At 40.8% G+C, this 27,772-nt stretch overlaps 1 protein-coding gene across 4 annotated transcripts in view; it reads right to left on the minus strand.

Moving 5' to 3' along the window:
* GRM3 (glutamate metabotropic receptor 3) overlaps positions 1 to 26,572 on the minus strand; it is a 105,979-nt gene extending 79,407 nt beyond the window's left edge. The window contains exon 1 of one of the 4 annotated variants that reach the window (XM_061368133.1): positions 25,821 to 26,572. In XM_061368133.1, the coding sequence (XP_061224117.1) occupies positions 25,821 to 25,901 (81 nt within the window). In that variant the 5' untranslated portion in view covers positions 25,902 to 26,572. Of the gene's footprint in view, positions 1 to 25,072; positions 25,226 to 25,249; positions 25,379 to 25,820 lie in introns of those variants that run through there. The other 3 variants (XM_061368129.1, XM_061368131.1, XM_061368130.1) reach the window with 3 other exon arrangements.
* Positions 26,573 to 27,772: the final 1,200 nt, after the last annotated feature.

Below are 27,772 nucleotides of genomic sequence, written 5' to 3' on the forward strand. Positions count from 1 at the left end.
TGTGATATTTCTCAAAGGAAAAGATTATGCTTTATTTGGGTTTTTCTATACAGGCTGAGAAGCAGAATGTGAGAATACTTCACAACTTGTTTAGGAACACAGACATTTGCAGGTTGGACTGCACCCAAGTCCAATTTAGTCCAGCATATTGTGTCAAAGAGTGGCCAGCACCAGATGCTGCAAGGGAAGGTAGAAGAGAATTTGTAGAGGTTACGTTTTTACAAGTGGGGGAAACATCTTCCTAATTTCCAGTTATTGTTGTTGCTGCTATTATGTGTAGATTTCATTTCTATCTACAGGAAAAAACATTAAAGAGAGCTACCTATTTCAGACTTTGGACACCATAAGCATCATAAAATGCTTCCTCCCAGTCATACACGGAATGACAATAATCAGGCCAAAAACCTGGCTTCCACCTGTGCAGTTAGTTATTCAGTGCATGTTTCCAGTATAGATACCCATAATCTGCTTCAGCTCTCTGGCACAGAAATGACCACTTCCCTTTGGCCAGAGAGCAGTCAAGGCAAATGGGAATCCACCCTGTGGTTTTGAATCAGGTGCAGGAATTTTCTGACTGTCACACCAACAGATCAGCACCAAAACCCTTTAGCTGTCATAGAGGGGATACAGAGGAGGCCTGGAGGGTACCCTGTTGATGGGGGTCGTTACTGATACCATGCCTATAGGCAACTTGTTTCCCATGTCTGTGCTGCCTCTACAGATTCTGACATTTGCCTTCTTTGAAAAGCAGTGTGATTGATAGCTGTAGCTAAAAAATAAGCATAGAACATAACAGAAGAGATTGTTTTTTAGGATTATCATCTCCACCACTGAAACTGCTTTAAACCACCCACAAATCTTTTCCTTACACAGAGAACACAGTCACCTCCATGCAAAATTCTCCTTATGTTCCTTCTGCAGAATTAAGCTGAACTTTTGACCTTTATTTCTTGATATGTTTTTTTTGTTGTTATTATTATTATTATTATAAAAAAACAACTTAAACTTAACTGTGGTCAGATCCCTCACTGAGCTGCAGTGGCGGAAGGTCATTTGCCCTGGAAATTAATATGGCTGTCGTGTCTGCGTTGGTTTTGAGGATAGCGTTTTCATGTTCTTTTCCTTTCTTCACCAGCTTTATTCTCTTTTGTGTCTCCCTGCCTCCTTCCCATTTCTTTCACAGTCACTGTTTTTGCTCCAGCAAAGAACTCAGTCATGCTCTCATCCTCTCATGAGCTCTGTGTACACTTGAGGTCAGGCTAGCAAACCTGACTGTCTCTGGAGCCAAACTTTACATCCTTCCCTTGCCCTTTTCATATCCTCTGCCTCATCAAGATTCCTGTCTTCCATTTCCTGGGTTTTCTCCTGTCTTTCCCTGCTCCTGAATGGCAGCAGTGCCTCACAGCTGGCACAACTGACTGGGGCCAGCCTGGGTGCTGTCAATGGCTTTGATGCAGAGCTCCTGTTGAACACCAGGCTAGTCACTTATCTCCCCTATGGTGTCTTTTATCCATTTCAACCACACAATTTTCAGGGAAAGGGACTGTCTGTTACTCTTTGTCATTACCCACTGTAGGACAGCACAGTTCCCCTGTGGTTCAAGGCACCATATACTTCTTTAATATACGCAGTCATCTTGATGTGCTTTCACATTTCTCTGAACTCAGTTTACCCTTCTTCCCCTTCTTCTCCTCCTCTCTTTACTATTCCTTTATTTTTTTACTGCTCTTTACCTTCCTTTTTGGCACTGTGGTCCTTCTCCTTTTTCCCCACGCTCTCCTTACCCTTCCCAAGCCCCTGCTGCCAAGCCTTGGGCAGCTGTCCTGGACTGGACATGGGGCTGGGAACGAGGAACAGCAAGGGTCTGCCAGGAAGGGTCGAGCCACTTTGACCCCTCTTCCTTCAGACGGAATGGGGATTTTTATGCCCTATACTAAGTAGGCAGGGAAATAAAGAGAAAGAAGAGGCAGGGTAGTTTAATGAGCTCAGCAGAGGGGACATGGCTTTTAGAAAAACCTGCATTTGCAAGGGGGAACAAACATTGCTGGAAGAAGTATTTAACCTCTGGCTTGCAAAGCCTTTTTCCTTGGAGGTCTACAGACATTTTATCACTTTCCCTGGCTTCCATTTTTATCTCTGCCCTAATCTGGGTGTTTCTTGTTTATTATTTTCTCTAGTTTAATTCAATACTTCTTCCTACCACTCCCATCACTGTGGCCTATGGGTTGCTTCACTTCAACCAATGCTCCTAAAATACCTTGGTTGGGATGCTCCAGTGAGGAAACAATTAATTCCTGCATCTGTAATTTGTTTATCTTCTTCTATATAGTCTTACAACAAGCCTCAGGAGAGGGATATAAAAGATGAATGCGGGTTAATAACACGGGAGTCTGCGGAAAATTGCATTAAGATGGCACAACAATAATGGGTATAAAAACAACTGAAGCATGTGGCTCATCCCTCACTATATCATAATATTTCCACTGGTAATATACATCGTAGTTTGTGCTAAAATACCTGAAACTTAAAAGTTATAAAAACTAATGCCTCCAAACTGCTACCAGGAAGAAAGAAGGTTAAGCAAATTATCCCCAGTTGTTACAATAGGTGAAAAAAATAAGCACAATGGGTGAATTTATTCCTACTTAATTTTAAACATCCAAAGGCCTGGAGCCTAGCTGTGCATACCAATAGAGCTCCCTCTCTCATCAATGCACAGAGGCAGAGACCTCAAGGGAGACAGATTCATCCCAGCTCAGGAAAAATGCTTATAAAGGGGGAATCTTGGCTCTCCTTCAACTGAAGAAGACTAATTAATCTAGTTTTATATAGACAGGATGTCTAAATTTTCCAACAGCTACATTTGGGAGATTCCTCCTTTTCAAAGACATCTAAGAAAATGGCCTAAGGTCACTGTGTCATGACAGGGATCAGCAGAAGTATGTCTGGTTTCTGATATTCTGAAAAAGAGGTAAGACCATATCTACCTGCTTATTAACACAGAGGCAGCTAATGGATTTTGCTAGATGCACTCAAAAGTCTCTGCCAGATGCAAGGTGTTTGAAACAGAGTTACACAGTTGTACCAGACGCTCTGGATGCTCAATAACCTATGTATCATCTAAACATTTTATGTACCTGAGTGAGCCTAAGGGGAAGCTATTTGTATGAGCTAATACCACAGAGGGGTTTGAGAACAGCTGCCACAAATCTTCAAGCAGGCAAAAAAAATGGAGAAGCCTTGCCTTCCCATGAAGAGTTTATCGTTCTACTTTAGCACGATGAAAACAGCTGTCAAGAAATGATGTTGGAAATAGTCACACTGGTAGGAAAAGGGAAATCTGCTTCACTTTGTCCAGTAATGAGCCAGTGGAATGAGAGCTGGACATGATCCTTACAGCATCAACTGGATGAATGCACAGAATACCCCACTCAGCAGCCACAAACCAGATTACCTTATGTCCAGGACGTGGAGATGTAGAATCACAGAACAGAATAGAATAGTTAAGGTTGGAAAGGACCTTAAGATCATCCAGTTCCAACCCCCCTGCCATGGGCAGGGACACCACACTAAACCATGTCACTCAAGGCTCTGTCCAATCTGGCCTTAAACACTGCCAGGGATGGAGCATTCACCACTTCTTTGGGCAACCCATTCCAGTACCTCACCACCCTTACAGTAAAGAACTTCTCCTTTATATCCAATCTAAATTTTCCCTGTTTAAGTTTTAACTCATTAGCCCTTGTCCTGTCACTACAGTCCCTAATGAAGAGTCCCTCCCCAGCACCCCTACAGGCCCCTTTCAGATGCTGGAAGGCTGCTATGAGGTCTCCACGCAGCCTTCTCTTCTCCAGGCTGAACAGCCCCAACTTTCTCAGCCTATCTTCATAAGGGAGGTGCTCCAGTCCCCTGATCATCCTTGTGGCTCTCCTCTGGACTTGTTCCAACAGCTCCATGTCCTTTTTATGTTGAGAACACCAGAACTGTGCACAATACTACAAGTGAGTTCTCATGAGAGCAGAGACCTAGCTCCTAGGGTGGCAAGAAACTGATGAGAGCTACCTGTTAACCTAAGAACACAGGTATGGTTCACCATCATGGTGAGATATGTTTCTACTAATGTATTTCAGCATAAATTGTACTAATGTTATTTTTTGGAATGATAGCATAAAGATGAATTGGGTAAATCCTTGAGTTAGAGATGCATTCCTATAGAGTCGAGTGCAAAATCCCACTTCAATGGGATAATGTAGAAGAAAATACTGTGGAAAAGCATTTAGAGGAAGAAAAAATTAATCCATATAATTGTCTGTTCTTCCAAAGCCTTAGCCAGAAATCTGTTTGAAACACTGTTTTCCAGTGTGATCTGGTAGCCTAAAGATATCTTTTAAGGTAAGGATTTTGCATTTTTTTTAAGTACTAAGAAGAAAATTGTTCCAGCTGCAACCAGGACAAATGCTATTTCCCAATAACAGTAAAACTGCAGTTTTCAATGTGGGGTGGGTGAATCTGCATGGGTCCAGGATTAATGTCCTGACATCCATGCTTTTCTACTATTCTGATGACGGTGCAGAAATTGTATCCACAAGGGGAAAATAAGATGGATTTAGCAATGAGAAAAAGAGTGAAAACCACTGGCACAAAAGGACTATTTTTGAACTTGACACAAGAGAAAAGGGATCATGGTTCCTGTGGCCTTCTTTAAAAATGGAAACAGCTAATGGAAGACCACCTACACTTGTATCAGGAAAGACTGAAATGCTTAAAAGGTAGATGGCAAGACACTGTCAGTGACAATTACGCTGTCATTGCCGGGAGAAAATAGTACAGAAAGTGCTGAAGTCAGAATTGCTAAATTGATCACTGGGAATTGGAGATTTAGACTGTGGCCCATATCTCCACCCTGATGCGTGAGTCATGGCCTTTTGCTCTGAGAAATGGGAGACCTGAAATCTTATCATTACCTTTGATAACAGGGAAAAAGAGCCAGGAGGCCATCAAGAAGCACTTAGGATAAGGAAAGCACTGATTGCCATTTTTATTGAAACAATATAAATGTAGCATGGGCCTCTGCAAGTTGCCAGCTGGTTTTAGGTGGTCATGGCACCTATTTTAGCACAGTGTGAATTTTGGGCGTATTTTATTGTGCAGCAGGATGATTGGTCTATAGAAGAAGTTCTGCTGGATTTGCCACAGCAAACTGCCAGCCACAACATCACCAGCCAAGTCTTAAATGTATGAGCACATTAAAGGTATTGAGAATTCCAACTGATCTGGTACTCTACGCAGATGAGCCTGCAAAGTGCAAATTCTTTTACTTGACTCACGTTTACTCAGTGGAATAACAGTCTGCGAACTAAAAATAGCTCACAGAGATAGAAAATGCTTTATCCTCGATATTGTCTGTGTTCTCACTTGCTGCATGTTCAGCTGCTGTTCGTTTCTGTGGCAGAAATTCCTTTTTAAGCAAGGAATTTATGTTGAATACTCAATAAAGAATTAGAAGGTGGATGGGAGATGAAGGTTGTCTGCTCTGCTTAATATCTGCAGCATTTCTCAACTCTCAGAATCAAACCAAACCTAAAAATAATGGGGAAGACTGTTAATTGACCAGACAAAACCCATAATCCCTGGGAACAATTAGGCAAAATCCACATCTTTGAGTAAATCATACAAAGGAGCACTGAAAATGCAGTGCTCAAATGTATGATACAAGCTATGGGTAAAACTCTATGAATTTACAGTCTTTGACGTCATCTTAACCTTTAGCTGCTTGCTCATCTGTATTTGTGGAAAACATGGTCTTAACTCTGTCAATTCACTGTGTTCCTCTTTTAAAAAAGATCAGTAACATTCTTTATATTCTCCTACGACTGTTTTGCTTGAACGTGACATATTTATTTGTCAAAGGCATATGTCCAGTATTATGAAATTTCTAGCCTAATATCCCACATTTATGTTAACACGATGTGGCATTAGAATTGAATGATTTTTAGACATGAGTTCTGCACCTCTAGTCAAACACTGGGGTTTATTTTATAAATATGTTAGCTTTGGACTGGAGCAGATTAAGAACAGTTTGGACCTGGTAATATATGAGTCATAAGGCAGGTTATTTCCTTGTTCTGTAAGTATTTTTTGGCTGATTTAAGCAGTAAATACACAGCCTGATGAGACATAAACAAAGGTGTATCTATGAAAACAGCCCCCTTAAGTCTATTTAGCTACAACTATGACCACAAGAAAGTGCTGGTGGATTTGCAAATTCAGATGCTACAAAAACATAATGTGGTCTGATTTCCTTATGTTTATGGAGCAATAACTTCAAAAATATTTAGTGAAAATCGGTGGAAAATCTTCAGTTTCATGCTGGGGAGACATTTTCAGCTCTAAAGATATTAGGAAAAAAAGACATTCGGAAAAAAAGACATTCCTAAACACAGCAGGAATATGTTAATATTAAATTCCAGGTTTTCTAATGCAGTGCTAGAGAAGAAAAACCAGATCTTCAAAGCCACTAGTGAAACTTCATCATCCTGGCAGATACTTGTAGCTGGACTATGTGCAGTCCCTCTATAGGTCCAGTGGTTGCCTGCCACATTAACAGATATTGACGGAAGGGAATGTGTCTGTGGTATTGTAGAACCTTGATACAAAGATAGAATGTAAAGTGGTAAAAAGGGGAAAAACTTCCCCAGATCCCTGAATCGTCAAGCATTCTATGATATAATACAACCCAGGCTACGAGGACTGAACGATGCATATGGCCTATCCTCTTGAGGCTCACCAGGGGAATGTAGTTGTAATTGTTGCTATTACCTAGTTATGCCCCTCAAAGTCAGAAGGACCATCCTGAACTAATAAGTAGGACAATTTGAATATGTAAAAGAATGAACCACATTAACCTAAATCATCTCAAGGAAGTGATTATATTTCTGACTGTGGTGAAGACCCATCTAACAGATGATGGATGTTATAATGGCCTTGAACTGATCCTGTTAATAGTCCTGTCTTTGGGGGCTTAGAGTCAACTGATTTAGAGAGGAGGAAATCAAGCAGGTGAGGAAATCTCTGCAAGGTATGTGGGAAAATCCAGGAAGCCTTGGCAGGCTCAGGAAAAACTTCCCCTAGGTGTAATTGAGCCAATTCCAGAATGAGAGACACTGCAAAGTGCAGCAGGGGAGGAAGAATAAAAGGTAGCTTTGAGGAGAAAGGAATACATGAGGGAAATCATGAGTATCCACTCCTGGGGGCTGTAAGTCTCAGATTCATGCTGGTTTATGCAGAAAGGGTGAAGTATACCCTTTTATCAGAGAGCTTCAAATGCATGACAGATTTAACAGAAGAGAGCAAAGGCAAAAAAAAGAAAGAACTCAACCCACCAGTTGCTGAATTTAAACTAAACTAAACTCTGGAGAACCCTGTCAGGGAATCTGTGCTCAAAATGGAAATCAGGCGACCCGAGGTCTCAGGAACTCTTGACTAGAGGAGGCAGAGCAGATATTTATGATACTGCGAACGCCCCTACACAAAAACCTTGAGTCTAGCAGAAGTCACTTTCTGACAGCATCACTTGGAAGGAAGTGTATTTGCTTTAATTTGTGCAGTGCAACCTCCTCCACACTCAAACCACAGAAGATCTGAGCCTAATTCAGCTTTATGAAGAGGAAGCAGTGTTTTAGTTTAAGAGTGTTAAGTGTTTTGCTTAGAAAATTGTTGGTTTGGTCCTTATTATAACCAAGATGAAAGTTATCACATACGCATGGTGTGTAAACTGAGAAGAGTTTGCATATTTGAATACTTTAATATCGGAGCAGTGTTGACACTATGAGATGATTGACTGAGTAACTTAATATTTTCAGAAAGGTCTGAAAGGCAAATCTTTCAAATCAACAAGATTAAGATGAACAGTGAGTCCAGACTTGAATGTCTATTTCTAATTTCTAATGATTTCTAATATTTTTTTTCCTCACTTCAACGCAGTTTTATTTTGGCATCCCTGATGATTATGAATAGCTAATTCATATGTTTACTGACTTTAAAGGCATAGGGGCCATAGTCACCTTCTGGCTTGGTCTCTTGTATAAAGCAAGCAAAAAGAATTCTTTGTATTAATTCCCACTTAAAGTCTTCACTTAGTTTACTAAGTTTAGTAACCACTTAGTTTAGTACTAGAAACTTAACAAACTTTAGACTGGGTTAAAACAGAGAATTCCGTAGCCTGTGTCTGTCAGTCTCTGACAGAGGTCATCAGTGTGCACTTAGGGAAGCACAGGTATAACAGTGCATATATAGTGATCCTTTTGGTAATGTCCTTTGATTACAAGTTTTACAAAAAGACTTTGCACCCATTAAAGTTTCAGAGGGCAGAAAAATCCACATCAGCAGAAGTAAATTGTTGCCTTTTGTGGTAAAAATGTTAAGTATCAGCGAAGGGCAAACTCTGAATTCCACGTGAGAAAATTCCCTTTGCAAGATAAACTTATCTCCAAATAATAAAAATGGTATCTTAGGGTCTCACACACATCTGCCTTCCTCTTACTGAGGATCTTGTGTTGCAGGGGGATTTCTCTTTTGGAAGAGATGCAGAGCAGACTCTAGTAGAAATAGATCAGGGAAGGCAAAGACCAGAGAAAAAACAGCAGCAACCAGGTTTTCCCCTATTGCTGACATGATTTTTTTTGTGGTCAGTCATAGAGCAGGCTCTGAATAAAACTATGACCAGGCCCTCAATGATATGGTTCGGTGGTGGTCTTGGTAGTCCTGGGGTAATGGTTGGAAAGGATGATCTTAAACATCTTTCCCAACCTATTTGATTCTGTGATTCTAAACGTACATAAAACTGATCCTGGACTACTGGAGTCCTACCCTAGACATTTAGGTTAGATTCTTTTAGTCAAGCAGATTGTATGTTTTTACATGTGATCTAGTTATTCAGAAGTCCCTCTACATTCAGTTTATGGAAATATACCCAAAGCATTTTTTGGACATGATCCCTCTCTTCCTACAATAGATGTCTAAAAGAGGTCAATTGAATCACTCCTTAAAAGTTGAATTCTTTTTATCATTGCAATATGATTTGCCAAAGATGCAGACCTCCACACTGTGGCTGTGTCTGTGTCTGTCTTCATGCTATGTCTGCTGAGCTAAAACCCACCCTGAGATGCTTCTTTTCCTTGATTTGAACAAAGAATTAGGTTGTGGAGTGAAAAGACCAAAAGAAGTCCTAGTTCCTGAATAGTCAAAGAAATGCTAAAACCTGTGACATATCATTACAGATACTCCCTTTCCCCCCCACTCAAAGTTCTCAAGCTCCTCCTGACCCAGTGAAAGGGAGATTGTCTCATAGAAGGGGTAGTTGAGAGAGACTTCTTGTACTTCCAGCCGTCTGAGTGGGAATCAAAGCAGTGTTGGTCTTTATGAGGGATGTGAGGCAAATTAAATATTACCTTCCCTGATGGTATTAGTTATACACAGAAGGATTCAGTGTAAATACATGTATTTGATTTAAGTGGAAAGGACTACCTGCTTGCTTAGAAAAAGGTTTTATGTGATGTAGGTCTGAACTGTCTGAGATGAAATGCAACGGTTTGGTTAACTGCAAGGGGTTTGCAGGGAGACTAAAAGATATGAAGTTCAGACCTAAAGGCAGAATAATTAGCATAGCTGTGCAATCAACCAAGCCTTTACAGTTGCTCTCCACACACTTGGTTGGGCTGGAGTCACACATGACCCTAAGGGCTCAGGGCACAATGTTCCCAGCTCTACAGACAGTGTGAGACTTATGGGCAAGAGTGAGGACACAACTGCCTACGTGCCAGGCACAGATCCAGATCATCCAAAGGCCCAAAGGTTCTCCAGTGCATTGTAGTTTTGCTCCAGAGGAATGTGTCCGAGCTGAGAAAATAAGGCTGTTTTGTAATTTCAGGTATTCTCTGCTGTCACTCTGAACAAATCAACATGGGTGTTAGAAACTAGAGAGGACCAGGTCCTGAAGATGCAGGATGCAGAAAGGAACTTGACTGATAGACAATTTCTCTATAGTCTGGAGGCTCTTAGAAAATTTCAGGGAGGAAAATGGCTTAGAAGCATCTGAAGGATGCCATTAGCTGTGTGCCTGCAGTGAAATAGTAAGATTGGAGGAAGAGCTTCAGGCCCTAGAGTGTGGCTGGCACTCTAATGAGGGCAACAGGCATGGAAAAGTCTGTACATATTTCTGGCCATCTGACAGTACAAAGGTCCTTCCTTCCTTCTCAGAAGAGAAATGATCTGTCTCTAGCATCAAGTGGAGGCTGAGCACGGGGCCAGGAAAATACTGTCATGAATATTCTTGGTGAAGAAATACCCACGAGCCTGAGGTTTAGCCAAGACTGCTGCCTCCAGGTAGCTTTGCTGAAGAAGACCAAGCCCTGGCGAAGAACAGTGACCAAGGATGAAGTGTTACCAGTAGCTGTTTACGCAGGAAATGTCAGCTTCATCAAGTTCAGGAGCTGATAAATTAAGATGAAAGGACAACTTTGGCTGTCATTAGCTAAAGCAGAAATGAACTTAAACTGCACAAATAAATGTGTAGGCTAGATACTAGGCAAAATGTTCTCATCCTAAAGGACATGCTGCCTGGGAAAGTTGTGGAATCTGCACCATCAGAAGTTTTCAAGAGAAAAAGAATCTTTATTTCAGAAGTGACACAATAAATTTGGCTCTTCTTTGGGGCAGGAGGTACACTGAATTGTCTCTTCCGGCCTTTTTTATGTTGCACAACCCTCATATTTCGCATATTTACAATCTGTCTCTGTCCTCAGAGCTTGTAACAATGCAGTTACACTGATTTAGACTGGTTGGGGGATTGGGATAGCATGTTCATGACTCATGTTCTCACACCATCATCTCCTCAGCAGCTTCCCACTTGTACAGTGGCCAGTCTCAATTAGGCTAAGTGAGCATGACTGAAGGTAACACTTTACTGCAATGCAAGGGTTTTGCTGCAAAGTCCTCTCTGCTGTTTGAATAAGGCTATGGAAAACAAGTGGGCTGACATTTGAACATCTGAAACTGCAGATCTTATTGATCTCTTGAAGCTGTTAAATGATTGAAGGTACACCTGACAAGTTGAACAGCGTTGGTGTAGCATAGAGCAGTTCTGATGACTTTGCTCCTGATTTATCACAGCCTAGGATTTGACCCACTGAATCTTGAATTAAATTTTTATATGTTCATGAACTATTTATACTGTATGAAAAATCAATACCTTTTTATTGTTTGCCTGATTTAGGATGGATAAAAGGAATATTTGAGTATTCTCCAGGGTCAGTGCAGAGGGGTTTTGAATGATGAAAGACAGTAATTTCTGAATGGACAAAAATCTCAGGATAAAAAAAGAGTATAATTTAGTCTAAATATGTTATCTATCAGTGATATGAATAATAATTTTTTTTTCACAAACTCATGAAAAATCATAATGTCCTTTTAGAATGTGACAATTTTTTATTTCTCTTTAAGAAAGAGTTACTAATTTTGAAAAATCTTCTTTCTAAAATTTTTGCATTTTGTATCAGCTGTAAAATCTCCAAGGCATTATCTGAATTTCAGTAATGTCTCACACTTTTATTAACATATACTCTAACCCTGCTTTAGTAATTACCATGAAGATTGGGCCTTTATTTCTAACAACTGAAATCTCTCAGTTATTTCAGGTTTTCCTTAAATATACTTTTGATTAAATAATTACTGGGTAACAGTATAAAAAATTTGTCTATGTTAGGGAACATATAGGAACACAAGGAACAAATTTCCTACTCATATTTCTGCAGTTTATGCTTTTGCCAATGTGTTTTATGAGTATCTCTTAAAGATGATGCCTTGAGTTAGTAACATAAAATACCTACTAGTTTCATAATCATCACTGCAGTGCAGAAAGCATTACACGTTACAGTAGTTCTGCATTGACTACATCGATAGATTTACTGCATTCATTTCCTTATGCAAATATTCAAAATCCATACATTACTTTATAACCTTATATAATGCATTGCCTACACATAAGGGTATAAAAGCTTATGAACATTCAGAGTGGAATTTGAAGCTGACAGTGCAAATCATGCTCCTCCTTACTGTCTTGTTTTCCTGTTGACCTAATATTAGACCTCATTTAATGTTGGTTTTTGTAGGCACACACACTTCTGCATAGTCTGTACAGTAAGAGGTAAGACTGTTAGTTTTTACTTGACAGATTATATTGCTGTCTGTATTAAAGATGATGCACTGTGCTGCTGCTCCTAGAGTAAAGCAGGAACTGAATAAGCACTTGTAATGAGTCTGTGTGTGAATTAAACAGACTTGTGCGTTATCTTCCTGCATACACACATCACCTCCCTCTGCATGGCAGAGCTTACTTCTCTCTTGCAGAACAACCTTGTTTGCTCCTGAAATTGGTCCATTTTTCCCCCTTTTCCCCAAGAGAATCATGCTGCTCTCTGCTCGTACAGCCTCTGCTTCAAAAGCAGCAGTGAAGGCACTGCTTTGCTGGCAGATATCTAATCTGCCTCTTGGGGAGGTAGATGTTTGCAATAAAAAGTGCTATGTTGTAAGATCCTGGGGTAGGAACTTTGAGTGATAATCAGGTCACTTCGAGAAGAAGAGGGTTAGAAGGGACCCTGAAAGATTTTGATCTTACTTTGTTGTTACCCAAATCAGGATCAACTTTACTTACGTCTCACCTAACTCATGTCTTGGCTAGCTTGTTTTTAAACACTGATGGTGATGGGAACTTCCTGGACTTCCCAGGAAATTTATCCTGTTGCTTCACCATTAAAAACTTCTCCTGAGGCCTAGGCTTCTGTGTGACAATTTAAGCCTGTTACTTACCTATGATAAATCTATTTTTTCACACCTCTAGGTCTTCTTGTCAATATTCTCTGGACTCTATATTTCTTCTTAAAACATAATTCTCAAAACTGGGCACCATAATCCAAAGGTGTCCCTGTTAGTGTTGAGTAGAGAATATTGTTTATATTCCATACCTTGCAGACAATATTCCTATTTATTAATTCCAGTAGAAAATTTCCACTTTTCACAACAATATGGTGCCATGAGATTGAGTAATGCCCTGCTTCTGACCTTCTTTAGCCTTAGATCCTTTTCTGTTGAACTGCTACCTGGCCTGTTGCTCATTTTTATGGTAATACCTACATGAATAATTGTATGGTGAGTCAGCTTTCCTCTTTCAAGGGCCATAAACTGTCAATATTTAAGTGTAGCTGATCTGGTAAAAGCCCATTGCTTTCTGGAACTTGGAAGACATGATTATCAAGGTAGCTATCAATAACTCTCCGTTCTCTACTTATCTGGCAAATAGATAGTCAATTACACATCAGAATAATGCAAAAATTAATACATAATAGTTGTCAGCCATCAGTAATCAATTTTAGAACAATTCTTTTGGGTCAGGTACAATAAGGACCGCTTTCATAGGACATTACATAGAACCATGCAGAATTTTGCAGAATAATATGTCTTAATTAAACCTGGAGAGCATCTGGAATCGGTACAGATTGAGAATGCATTCCCATTAATCTTACTGAAAGAGATTATTTAGGAAAAGAGCAGTACAGAGAGTTTCAGCCATGTCTTGAAGTCCTGCAACTGCTGTCATGGAAGTTTTCCTTAGGAAAGGACTATAATATTAAAGACCTTCATTTCAAGTGAATTCCTTTATTAATAAATAAATATAGGTGAAGTAATGCATGCAAAAGAATTCTGGCAGGGATAATAATGGAAACAAATAGAAAAAAATACTGAATGGATTAGCACACTTAATCGGTCTTAGGTTGCTTAATGAACAATTAGCCTAGTCTTTAATCCCCCTCAATCCATTCATTTTTGCAGCTCTTACTCTCTAAAGATAAATACAGTGACTCCAAATGTGCTATTGTTTTTGAAACTACTTATATTTGTTTTACTTTGTAATCACTGGCATAGAAACGGTGTTATAAATTGGAACCAACAAATAAAGGGACATGCTAGAGCACCTGTTACTCGGTACTTTAAGAAAGTGTCGCAAAATACTTGCAGCACTCTAACACAGGACTGTTACGACTCCTGTTGATTAAATATAGATGGCTGTTTACATGGAAGATGTTTAAGGCCTTGGGAACACACTGTTGACTATCTAATAAGGCGTTACAACACAAGGCTCTGCCAGCTCTGATGAAACAACATTATCTTACGTACTCAATTTACTTATCATGATCTAGGGTCAAGAGACAACATATCAGATGAGTATTTATGATTGCTAAAAGCTGGATGCATGTATTAACATGGGAAGGAGGGAAAAAGCATCAAGATCCATCCCACTGGTTGCCTGATATGCTTCCTTGTGTCTTTCTATTACAAACTGTAATAGCGTTCTCTCACCCATGGACACCAACCTTCCCTTTCTCTCAATGCATCCAAGTAGTGTTTATTTAGCAGTCCCTGTGTAACTGAGTCAAACAGAGGGTGGAGGAAAGGAACTACTCATGTATAATTGCGGCTGGCTTGTACTCACACCAGAAGGATATAATCCTTTAAAACAGCTGCTTACCTGTTCAGTGAGAATTCAAGGCGTGGAAGTTAATGGTCAGGAACTAATGATTTGGACTGGATATGTTTTAATTTACTGAGATATATTAATGAGACATGTTGATTAGTTTGAAGGCTGGAGCCGATCTTTTTGTTGTAATATTAAGGTGCTCTTTGAATTGCTACAGAGTTGAGTAAATGCTTTTTATTTTAATTTTTCCTTCCTTTACGAGACTTTCTTTTTGTTTTGGTAGTAACTACTACTCTGATAAGCATGAAACTAACAGCTGCAAAGGGTTCTCTAAGGAGCCTTTCGGGCAGCTACCTGTGGCAGCTCATTAAGACCCCTCTGACATTATCCATGTCCTAGCCAGTTTGGGATATGCTCTAGGTTGGCCAGGGAAAAGTTTGAGTCTTAATAAAAGAAGAGAAATTAAACAAGAGAGGCAGAAAGTGTGTTTAGGGGGCATGGAGTCCTGGATTCCTGCCTAATGCCACATTCATCAGGCTTAATGTAGATGAACTCTGTGTGGGTTTGCCAGCAGCAAAGTCGAACTTCTCATCTGAGATTTCGTGAAGCATTGCTTTACAGTTATAATCCTGAAAGCATGAGCAGCTTTTGCCTTTTCATGGGCCTATAGCTGGAATACCCAGATGAATACCGATCCCTTGTTTGTATCCATCACTCAGCTCTGCAGCATTCACTGGTATATTTTATGCTTGGAGTTAGGCTGGAGACTTCCCTTCTACTGATGCTCCCATGAAGATTTTCTCTAACTTGTGGACAATCAGGATATTGGCTGACGTTAGTGATCATGGTGGTCACTTCATAATAAACATGCTAAATTTGTGACCTGATAAACACGATATATGCAAGGCAGTGCAGCAGTGCGTTTCCCTGTGTAATAATAATTGAACCAGCAGAAGACATCATTTATGCAGATCCCTCTGGCAAAGACAAAGCAACAAGTTTGTCAAACTACCTAAGAAATTTTTGCCTGACATGTTAATGTGGACGTGAGGGCTGAGAATTGTTTGGTTGGTGTTGGATGTGTTTGCGAACCAGAAATGACCAGAAGCAGTCAAGAAAAAGTGTAGCAAATTGGAAGGTGACAGGACAAGGACATCACTATGGTTCTGTGAGGGCTTTCTGGGCAAATTGATGGCTGGAGTGAGGCTTGGAACGTAGAACAAAGAAATAGCACAGAGGACGTCTTTGAGGACTGTTGCATTCAAGACAAGGGAAGTCAAGCCATTCCTCAGCTGTACTCATCTTTAGAATACAGATCCAAATGGACAACTGGAGAAGGTCCAAAAGAAAACAGCAGGAATAACAAGATTCTAAAAAAAACCCCACACACTTGCCTGAAAAGAAAGCAGTTATTTTATTGAATCAAGAGGAGATGACTGATTGGAACGTTACATAAATGAGCGTTAATCTAAAATCTAAACCCTTTGTTATATAAAAGGATGGAATGGAAGAGAAAGTACTAAATTGGTCTTTTAATTTCCATAGCAGAGAGGACAAGAGTGAAAGGTTTGGTTGCAAAAAGTGGGATTTAGTCAAACTTTTGGAGACCTGCCCATAAGAACAGTGAAGCACAGGCATGAGCTGTTGCAGAAGGCTGTGAAATCTCTGTTGTTGCAGATTTTAAAGGAATCATTCAACAAGTATCAGTTAATAAAGACTTACAAATAGTTTATGCTAGCTTTGGAGGAAGAGATGTACCAGATGAAGTCCCTACTGGTGTCATTTTCTGTGGAACTCTACATGCTGCATTCAGGATGGTGGAACATTGTCTATGATCTTTTAAAATGAAGCTTACATAAGAAAGGCCTCTTTCTATCCATTTCTATCCTAATGGATATTGCACCTATTCAGGATAAGTTCTAATTGGGACCTTGTGCCCTTGCCAGGAAATCACAGCGACTAAGAAACTTTATTATTCTCTGCAGCTGTTCCCTGGACATTGATTAAGGTATCCAAATCTAAATGGAGCTATTTGTTTGCTTCCTTCCTTAAAATTGGTGAATGTGGAACAGGCAGGCAGATTGAAAGGAGCTTGTGGAGGCTTGACTCCACCTTCTTACTGACCAACCTACCTAAATCAGTGACATTTCAGGGAGTGAGAACATCTCCCATGGATAAGAAAGTAACAAGACATTACTGGGTCAGACCATTCCCTGCTGCTACAACTGGATTCTTGAATTCACATTTCACCCTTTGGCCAAGAATCTTAGGCTTCAAGTCACCTCCCAGCTCCCAGGAGCTGGTATTAATTCCAGACTAGATTATTCCTTCCTTCCTTCCTTCCTTCCTTCCTTCCTTCCTTCCTTCCTTCCTTCCTTCCTTCCTTCCTTCCTTCCTTCCTTCCTCCCTTCCTCCCTTCCTCCCTTCCTCCCTCCCTTCCTCCCTTCCTCCCTTCCTCCCTTCCTCCTGAATATGTTTATCTGACCTTGATAGTCAAGGTATTAGCATTAATCTCTAAGATTTGTCCTGGATATCTTCTGGGAAAATCTTGGTCAGACTGGCTGATATCACTGAGAATTTCAAAGTCCTTAGAAATCTCAAAATTGTCAATGAAACAGTAAAAAGAAATCTATTTTTCCCTATTCACCAGAGTGACTATAAAGCTGTTAGAATGCATAATATTTCCAATAGGCCTTCAAACAGTACCTGAAACTGTTAAAATAAAGACACTTTCCCCACATTTTCCTTCTCTGCCTTTCACAACTGATGGTTCTTTTAACCTCCTTCTCCCCTCTTTGTTTGCTTAGAGGATCAAAGCTTTGTTATTTATTTCTTTTTCCTCCCAAACAATTTCTTGAGTGTTAAAAACCACCACCAGTATACTCAGTTTACATTACAAACAAGTTAAAATTCTTAGCCCATCAGAGCTTTTCTCCTAGGTTACCAAGGGAAGCAAAGTTCAGTTAAACTCTACAATTAATTGGAGATCACTTCTCAGTGACGAAGAAAAGGTTGTTTTAAGCAGAGTTATTCTCTTCTTGGAGATTTAAAGCCCACTTCAGAAAGCAAAATTATTATTCTCTGATAGTTATCTCATTTTATTTGTATTCCTGGAGCTACCGCATTAGGTCATCTTCCCTTTTCACTCATAAAATCATCTTAATGAATCAACTGTGGGATTAGCCATATGTAAATACATCCTTATTGCCAATCGCATTGACAAGTGATTGGATAAAAAAAGGGCACGGGTTGCATGTTGCTTTTACTAAAACAGCAGTCTTTTTTGTTCTGCTTTCAGGACTTGTTTCTTGGTTACGAAGAAAAGTTCTTTTTCAAGGTAAATGTAACCTGTAATAATCATACAGTAAAGAAGCATGTGCTGGATGGTTTCAGAGTATTTGGCTGAAACAGACTTCAGTATTGATCTACCATTCCCACACAGATATTGCTACCCTGTTCTCAACATCTGAGAGCAATACACTGAAAACAGTTGCAAGGCAGATTTGACAAGTGTACCTTAGTGTGTTTTTACAGCGTTTGGAAAAAAATGCTAAGAAGATTCCTATATTATTCTTTACATTCCCTAGTAAAAAGTTTTTTTTTAGTTATTATTATTCTTTTTTTAGGATGATGTCATTCTGTAGTAGCATTTTGTAGACAAGTATTCCATAATGAGGAAAAGCAGACACTCATTATTGACTATGCAAATAATGTGCTGTGCAGACCAACACTGTAAGGTATCCTTTTCGCACAATTTTGCTAAAGTTTGATCCAATATCACTGCATTGATGTTCCATGTCAGTGTTTTTTCCCCCTGCTTTTTACAAGGCAGCGTTAAATACTGATGAAGTACATCTGTTATAAGCTGAAATCATGATCTTTCATCTGTTGTGTACTGAAACATCTAGAATCTTTTATAATTGAACCAAATTAGGTGTCAATTGACATAAAGTGAAGGTGTCTTTCTGAGTGACTGAACATTAGCAAAATGCTGTTAAAAATATATCATAAAAAGCCAAAAAGTTTATGGTCATATTCTCAGCTGGTGACACTCAACAGCCAAATAAATATGTCACCAAAAACTGTAATGAGGCTTTTTGAAAACTCCCTCATCATGTTAAATCAATTACATTTTCATATAAAATATCTGTGTTTAAATATCCTTGCAGTTAAATATAATTTTAGACAATTCTTAGCCAAGTGAGCTGATCCAAGCTACTTGTTCTAACCCCTCAGAACCGAATTCTACATTTCTTGCCTCACAATATATTTATCTTTCTCTTTGCCTCCATCCTTTTGTCTGTTTATCTTTTTTCTCTTCTCATGACAATACACAGAAGTGAGGAACAAAAGAACACATCATTCCATGAATTCTGGAAACATCCCCAAATTTACTTCTTGATTTTTATCAGATTTCTGGCTATGTGATTCTAACTGCAGGGTAGCCAATTTCTGCTGCGCATCACAAATGTAAGGTCATATTTTCAAACACTAGCAGAACGTCTTCTCATGCTTTCCTAATAATTTCTTCACTGGATGATGCAATCACTGTGAACTAAATAAGTAACAGTATAAAAATATAATGATTACAAAATAATACATAATATGCTAGGCAGTAAGCACCAGATCAAAAGGCAGCTTAGCCAAAAGACCTCCTATAAAACATGTGTGTAGAGTTGTTCACTCAAGCACAGCTGCAAGTCTCCCACTAGGAAGGTATGGCACATGCAAGCTGGAGTATATATGGGATCTAAGAAGACTTAATCGCAGTTACTTTATATAAAATATATATGTATCTCAAATATGTATAGAAGATACATATATGTCAACCATCCTGATGCTGATCTGTACATTAAAATGGTGAAGAACTGCTATGTGTAGCAAGATAGCCAAGGTTGACAAGGTCAAGAATGATCTAGGAGCCGCTCAACAAACACATTAGCTACATTCTTCACCAGGGAGGAGTATATCTAGCCCACAGGATCCCTTTATTCCCACAGCAGAGGACAGGGATTTGCTGACAACTCCTGTGCCATCTTAGCCCTACTGTTACATGTCTGTGGAGTAGAAAGCCACACCACTGATGAAACAATATTCAGGGATTTTTAGGGATGAAAAATTTTAGGAATAAATTTAGGGATAAATTTTAAGAATTTAGCGATGAAACAATATTGTGTGAGATTTTCAGACCCTTTTCAAATGGTGTTCTATCCTATACCTCTTAAGTTGTTGTAATGGTCATTGGTTTAACAGTGTACAATGACTGCTGCAAGCCTCTAGTGTCCCCGCGTGCTAGGTTTGGCATCTGACATGCTAGTTTTGCTGTAAGAGATTTACAGAGTCTCACCATACAATTAGGTAGCCCCTTGCTGGCCACTTATCTCAGCCAGACTCTTTGCAGGTCTAATTCTGGAGAAGAGTCCCAGTACTGCCAAGTTCTCAGACTCTGTAAATTGCCTGCAGCATCCTCCCTCGCAAACTGCAAGATAGTATCTCAGCCTAACAACATGTGCTTCTGGGGACTAGCCACCACAAACCAGAGAGGCTGAGGCTTTGCAGAGCTCCAGATCACACAGTTGTGCAGTTATGTTAAACCTCTTCAGATGCAACATTCAGGTAACACAAAAAATATCCCTGATTTGAGTGTGAACTTCTTAGTGGAGATTTCCATAGAAATGGAAGCCAACGTATGCATCTTTCTGTATTTCACAGCTGAGGGTGCACTCAGTCACTTCATCCTGCACACTTTTTGCTGTTTTCTACCAGCACGCCTTCTGCTAGACCAGGGTTTTACACAGTTTTCAGGTTTCCTTCACCTCCTTCCTCATGACTAGCCCAGGCCCTGCCTCCTCCTCTGTACCAGTGGGAAGTGACTTCCCTATACCACCCACCCCTTCTCCTCTTCTTTCGTTTTTTTGGCAGTTCCTGCTTCCAGCCTTTGCCTATGTTTTTCTCCTGATTTAATCCCAGTCCCAGCCCTTTCATTTTTCTTCCCTGTTTTATTCTTCTCTTTGCTCTCTCCTCAAGCACCCCCATTTTCTCAAGAGCAGTTCTGTTTTTTGTCACTTGCATAATCTATCTGTCCTTCTCAGCACCCATCCTCTCAGGCACCCTGCTCCTTCAGGGATACTGTAAACTGACATATTCATCATTCTTCCCACAAATACCTTCCTTTTAACATACTAATTCTAACACACTAACATACTAATCTAATATAGGTTCTGACCTGTAAATTTCCTGACTTTGTGATCACTCACAGCTTTTGAATTCATTCTTCCTTCTGTGCAATTGCTTGGTTTTCCTCTGGAATCGTGACAATCTCTGTATTTCCTTAGCATCAATTTGCTTGCCTCCTTTATTCCTACTGCACTATCTCTGGATTTTACCTGAAGTCCACGAAAGTTTCCCCTCTCTCCTTTTCTCAAGGATATGCTTGATTTGTTGATGTGTGCTCACTGTGTGCTGATACCTGGTAAGACTTCTTGGTGACTGTGGATCAATTCTTTTACATTCCACCTCTCCACCTATCTTCTTTATCTTGCTTATTACTTCAAATTACCATGGAAAAAAGTCAGTTCTAGCCATTTTCTCTACTAACCCACTGTTCGCTACATCTCTTGCAGTCAATATGTCTGAATGCAGTCCTCTACCTGGATAAAGTTTTGCATTTACCACTTCCGTTACAATATGTTCGTCATGTTGGTCTCAGGATAATTTCTAATCTCTTTAATGGGAATGTCTTTTTCACCAGCTTCACCTGCTTTACAATCTCTTCATCTCACAACTGACTTACTATTCCATTTGCTTCTTTTTTCCCAGCCTGGTTACTCATCTGAGTTTTCATTGCTCTTTCTTTCCCTTCCTATCAAGCTATTTTCTTTTATTTTTCCCATTTAGTCTCTTGCAGATCTTATTTTCCTCAATCTTTGTCTTCATGACTTTTTTCTTCTTTATTCCATTTTCCAATGGAGAATTTCAAGGTCTCCCAGCATCCACCAAAAGACTGCTCCCAGTTCCTATTTCACCCATGAAATGTTCGTCAATCATTCCCACTATAAACACCCTGCTTGTTCCATGTTTGATATGGTTTATATACTTGGTCATCACCCTGTATCACTTCGTATGTGCTGGGGAAGGGACTTTCAAGGTCAAGGTCATCAATACTATCAAAGTCAAGCCACTTGCCAGACATTAAAGCACTCAGAAGGCATACATTCGCATGTGGATAAATTGCCTCTCAGAAGGTTTGAAAAAGCTGCTACACTGCTACTTAGCTTTTTGAGACAACCCACTGATTTACATGAGGAGCCCATATGTTCCTATATAAGCAGTACAATTGCTAACTACATAAATGTTCCCATAATCTCAGCATAGCTATGAACAATAGCACTATAATTGTTCCAACTACATAGTTTTGTATTTGAGAGGGCCACTATGAGATAAAAGCAATATGGTTCTACAGCCTTTTTTTGCGTAATTTGCTATAGCTCTAGTAAATTATCTTTTTTTTTTGACTTGAATAGGTTCATAGTGATTTACCCCCTATAGAAATCTGCAGCATTGCTGTGGAAAGGCAGCTAGAAACAAGACAGCGTATACCTTTCAGTATTTTTGAAAACCTTAACATTCCTAAAATAAAATGTAGGAAACCTCCTAAGACAACAGATAAACCAGCAAATTCATTTATGTCACACACTGGATTTTGAGACCACCTGAACAAGGAACCAATTGCACAAATCTGTAATAGTTACAGTACTTCTAACAATGAACTCTGCTTTTGTGTCAGTGGGACTACCTGACAATTGTACTGAGGCTGTTCCCAGACATCACTGTGCACAGGAGGAATTCCATTTTGGTTTTGGCATTTTACACCTAATACTAAAATAAACTCATGAATTTTAACCCAATTTGTATTTTTGTAAGATGAAATATGTCTCAGATTTTTCTGCCAGTTTAGGGCTAGATTATCACGGTGAAAGTTGGCCTTATCAAGTTCATAGCTTGGAACAGTCACAGGCAGAGATTTAGGAAGACAGTACACAGCTCCTTCCCTGCCACCTTTGGAGCCCAGGTCCACCACAGTTGTGCTCTGAACACTCAGCACTGGGTGCTGCGGTAGGGTGGCTAAATCATCCTTTCGGTCACCCCTTCTTGTTGGATATGGATAGCCCTCCACCCAGGGACACCTAAGCACATTATTCTTCACACTGGTAGTAAGCAAAAGACAATCTTCTCTTCAATTCTCTGACCCAGACTAAGTTCTTGATTAAGCTTTAAATGAGCTGTCAGTTTTATATCAACAAGCAGACAAAAAAAGCCAGCCAATATTACATGACCTTCTTCATCAGAGCTTATGTAGCTTACTGTAGTTAGACATATTCACACACAAACAGTGACGCTGTCTGATCTTGGAGTGTGTCAAACATCTCTGTGTTGCTCTGTGGCAACCTGAAAATGATAGCATGCCTAGCATGATGTCAACCAGAAAAATTAATACTAACTGATCAATAACCAGAGTAGAACAAGCTGGAAGAAACAAGGTGCAGAAATCCTGGTAAGCATTTTACAGGGTTTTGGAAACAGCTTTCAAAAACTGAACAGAGAGTGAAGTCCCTTCAGCAGGACACTGTTGGCAAGTTGAACAGCCTCATAGACAGGTTCTCACACCCCATAAAAGCTTTAGGCTGGGTTCTCAAATCACACTGCTAAACCATATGTTTGGTGCGTACACACTACTGAATTCTTGTAGACCAACAAAAAATTTAGCCCACGAGGTTTTAAGGTAAAATTGCAATTTGTCTCCATAAGTGACATTCGAACCAGGTCATTCAGGTCTTAACGTGTTTTATATGGGACTCTGCAACCTTCACATTCTGTAGGACACTTCCACAGGAGAGTTGTGCTTGCACAAAGCATCCATATAGCTTTTTCTTTAAACACCAGAACATCTCCTTACACTTTCTTCATTTCCACATTCAGCATTTCCAAATTGTGCTCACGCAATGCAAACCACTGAACTGAATGATACAACTGCTTCTAATGTATTTCTTTTGTTTTGGCTATCCAGTCCGATTTAGTACTTAGCTTCATCACAATTTACTTACTTAAGTATAAAAACATTAAGTGAATCCAGAAAAATACTTCACCCCTTCACCTTGCTTTAGATTCACTCTTTCAATGATAAAATTAGAACCTTAATCCTAGATAAGGTGTCAACATTTGCCTAAAAAACTTTATTTGCAGAAGCTTATAAGTAGGTCATCAGCACATGCAACACAGACAAACATCAACAGTGATTAGAAAACCATCTCATCTCCAGGATGAAAGTCTAGGTTTAAGGTACTTGATACCAGTGCCTTTTTGCTTGTTTATAAATTACAGGACAGTTAATCAATTAGTGGATTTCCCGCTTTGAAGTGTGTTTAACATTCCATATATAAGGCAGGACTCCAGAAATACTGAGAGCAGCAGTGGACAGCATCATTCTTTTAAAAAAAGCAACAAGCAAAAAAAGCCACAGAAATTGAAGTAATAAATACTCTAGAAGAGGACAAATTAGCTTGCATCACTCTACAAGGCATCAGTTTATTAAGCAGGATTTGCATGGACTATTACTGATTTCACTCAGAGAGTGAGCATTTAAAAAGTACAAATTTTCTATTGCCCTAATTGCGAATAAATTAGTTTAATGTGCAATTTTCCCCAATGTAACTGGGGAAGTTATGTTTGCCTGTAATATTTGCATTGATCAACATAAACAATGGCAGAAGGAGTCGTAATGGTTTAGGTGTAGTGGAAGAAAATGAGAGAAGTCATTTTCCTAAAATATGGATTTGGTCAGGTGGGCTGTGTGCTTTTCAAATTGTTTTCTTGCATATTTAATCAATGTGAGACATCCTTATGCAAGCTGAAATAGGTACCAGGCTGTGTCCCAGGCTGTTCTGTTTCACAGTCTTCAGGCTGAGATGTTTTTAAAGCTGAATGAATTATTTAAAAAATGAACTAAAATCATCTTCAGCAGGTGGCATAAAGCAAGAAAAAGCCAAAGAACTCACAAACTACCAGCAAATCCTTAGTTCAGTTCAATGCAGTATTGGGAAGATGCCTTGTTTTTCAAGAAGTGCTTGTTTTTCATCAAGATTTCTGAAATACAGGGATGTATGTTCAAAAATGATCCATGGAAACCCTACAATAACCTGGGGGAGAAAAGCCCCCCAAATCCTACCTACACAGTGGCACAGATACACTTTCTCACACCCACATGCGTATTTCAGCAGATATGTGTGCCTGACACACACACGAAAGAAAGAGATGTACCCAAATACCTCTATGTCTACATAGTTAGATAAACACTGTCTAGAAATAAACCCACGTTCCTCTGAATCTATACATGTAATACATCTTTATGCATCCAAGGAAACACGAGCGTAGATATACACACATACACACCCAGATACATAGGGACATAGGCAAGGCACATACATTGGCACAAACAACTCTAGAAGCACACATGTATACCTATACAGCTGGATGCATACTCACATGGACAGAAAGACAGGAATATATGAGGGAGAGTTTACACTGGATCTATCATTCCTGCTAATTTCTCCTTTCTTTTTGAAGTCTTCCAATTTTAGGATCCTGTAGTGAGCCAGGTCCCTGCAGGGGAGATACCTCAGGAGGAGCAAAAGCACTTCCAGTTTCTTTAGTGCTCCCCACCTCTCTCTCAGCAGCAGATCCAGGGAGATGAGCTGGGTATCCAGCACGGCTCTCCCAGCTGCTGGCTTGGCGCTTTCCACCCTGGTTAAGGGAAGACTATAGGATCGGAAGCTTAAGGTCTCCACCCTTCACCCCCAAAGCCTGCCTCTGTGGGAGCAGGAACCACTGGGCAAAATCTTGACACAGCTGCTCTGCCCTGGGCTATCCATCCCCTTTCTGCCCGTTCCCCCCCTCCCTCCACAGTTGAGGACTATAGGGGTCCCCCTGCATCCCACCTGCCCTCTGCAGGTGTGGGAGCCTTCGCAAACCGCTACTCCCAACTTTTTCCCTGGTGCACTACCCGCAATCCCCAGGGCAGAGGCTGCATCTCATCGGAAGCACAGGAGGGGGGGTGCGGGTTGCAGGGACCCAGGATGCAAGGATCAAGGCTGCAGGGAGTGAGATGAAAGGACTGGGATCCGGGATGCGGGGATGTGAGGACCGGGATGCACAAATCCGAGGCGCAGGGTGCAGGTACTGGGATTTGGGATGAAGGGAGCAGGGTGCGGGATACCAGTACCCAACTCCTTACCGTGCAACGAAGGTAGGTCCCGGCGAGCGTCTCCAGCTGCTCCCGGGCATCGCGGGCTTTCCGATGTTGCGCGTTAAACATCCACCGGGGAGTCTCACCCCCCAAACTTGTGTGAGCTGCTTCCTCTGGGAACAGTCACGCTTTCTCCCCCCCACCTTGGATCAGATCCCGATAGAAACTCATCAAGGCCTCCTAAGCTGTCAGAGGTAAGGAAGAAGGAGAAGCGGGAGGGAAGGATTGGAATCACCAAGCGATGATCCCGTTCCCTTCCCCTCTGCTCTGGAGCACCCGCTTCCCGTTCCTCGGAGCAACTTTGGCTCTCCTCGGCCAGGCAGTGCCTGGTACCAGCGCTGTGAAATGGGGTCCGTTTTCACAGCCTGGCATCTTTCTAGATTTCCGCTCCTTTCCGGGTAAAGGGGATTGGTGCAAAGCTTTAAATTAGGAGGAGACCTAGAGTTGGGAAGACAAGGAGTGAGAGCCCGCTCCCGGCACCCGGAGCGTGCGGCAGCTCTTCAGCGGAGGGACGGCAAGAGGCGGATTCCTACCGCTTGTTTCTTTACTGCGTTTCCAGCTCTAACTTTGAGGCTGGCTATTGCCCTAGGCGCGGCGGGGAGCGGGGCTGGGCAGGAAGCCCTCAGGCGGTGACGAGCCGCTCTCCGCACGCTGCGAGGCTGCGGGCCCCGCGGCTGTTTAACCGAGCCGGCAGAGAGGGCAGGAGCGCAGCCCGGTCCCGGGGGGTACACATGAAGGGGGGGGGGGGGGACAAGGGGACGCTGCTGTCGCCTGGCAACCCTGCATCCCTGCCCGAGCATCCCTCCTCCAGCGCCCTGATTGGACGGGAACGGGGGGTGATAAAGAGGGCGACCCTCCGAGGATGCTGCGCTCTGGCTCTGAGGCTTGTCGCATCCTCAGAAAGCTGGGAGCGGGCAGAGGGGGACTGAGAGCAAACGGAAGAGCAGAGGCAGCTCCTGGTGTTGTATCACGGTCCTCCTGCCTTCTCTTTTCCAGCCGGTTTGATAAATCTGCTTCTGCTCTACATCTCCTAGAGAAAGAATGTATTAATCTCCTAGAAAAAGAATGTATTGCATCCCCTAGAAAAATAATGTATTTGTGTATCTATAGATACAAAATATATAAACATATGTTTATATGTAGGTGTGTATAATTAAACTTATATATACTATGCATATGTATCATTTATATTCTTTATGTTATCTGTATATATCCTAACTCTCCCATATGTGAAGACAGAAGGAAAATCGTTAGTGGGAAAGATCACTCCAGAGTGCAGCAAAGCTGGAAGCAAAAGGAAGAAGAAAGATACTTCTTGCGTTACATATGTTTGAAAATCAAAGTTTTACATCACCCGAAGTGTTAACAGGAAGTCCTTAAAGAGAGAATTAAATACAATGAGATGCATGAGCTGTGACAGTCAGTGAGGGTGGATGCGTTGACTTCAGAGAGGGTGAGTTTAAGCTGTTCTGCATGGAGCACTGCTGCTATTGCACGTGGCTTCATTGCTCATTCTCTGCCCTGGGGGACGGTGAGCAGATGCTGGTTGAAAGCGTGGAAAGGGTGTCTGTAAAACCCCAATACCTCCCTTTCCATTGGGAGAGTGTGAATTTCTCACCTTTAACTCTTCAGCAGGGAAAAAGCCATCATCCCCTTCTCCCTTAAAACTTCCCCTCATCTTTGGACTTGCCCCAGCCCAGCTCCCCACTTGTGTACCATCAGTATTCGGGTAAAGCAAGGGGAGAGGCACTGCAGTCAGGATCTGCAATCCAGCAACTCACATGGGGCCACTATTGTTACAGCAGCCACGGTTCCGGTAAGGAATTAAGCCAAGGTAAAATGAAATAAAACAAAATAGAATCTCTTTCTGCTTTTTAATATTTTATGTGAAGTTATTTAACATCTGCTTACTTTTGTGATCTACCCATTGCTTTTGAGCT

The sequence above is a fragment of the Neopsephotus bourkii genome, unplaced genomic scaffold (assembly GCF_033783945.1).
Source record: "Neopsephotus bourkii isolate Nb327-2 ecotype Australia unplaced genomic scaffold, CSIRO-AGI_Nbou_v1 NB_1423, whole genome shotgun sequence".
NCBI lineage: Eukaryota > Metazoa > Chordata > Aves > Psittaciformes > Psittacidae > Neopsephotus > Neopsephotus bourkii.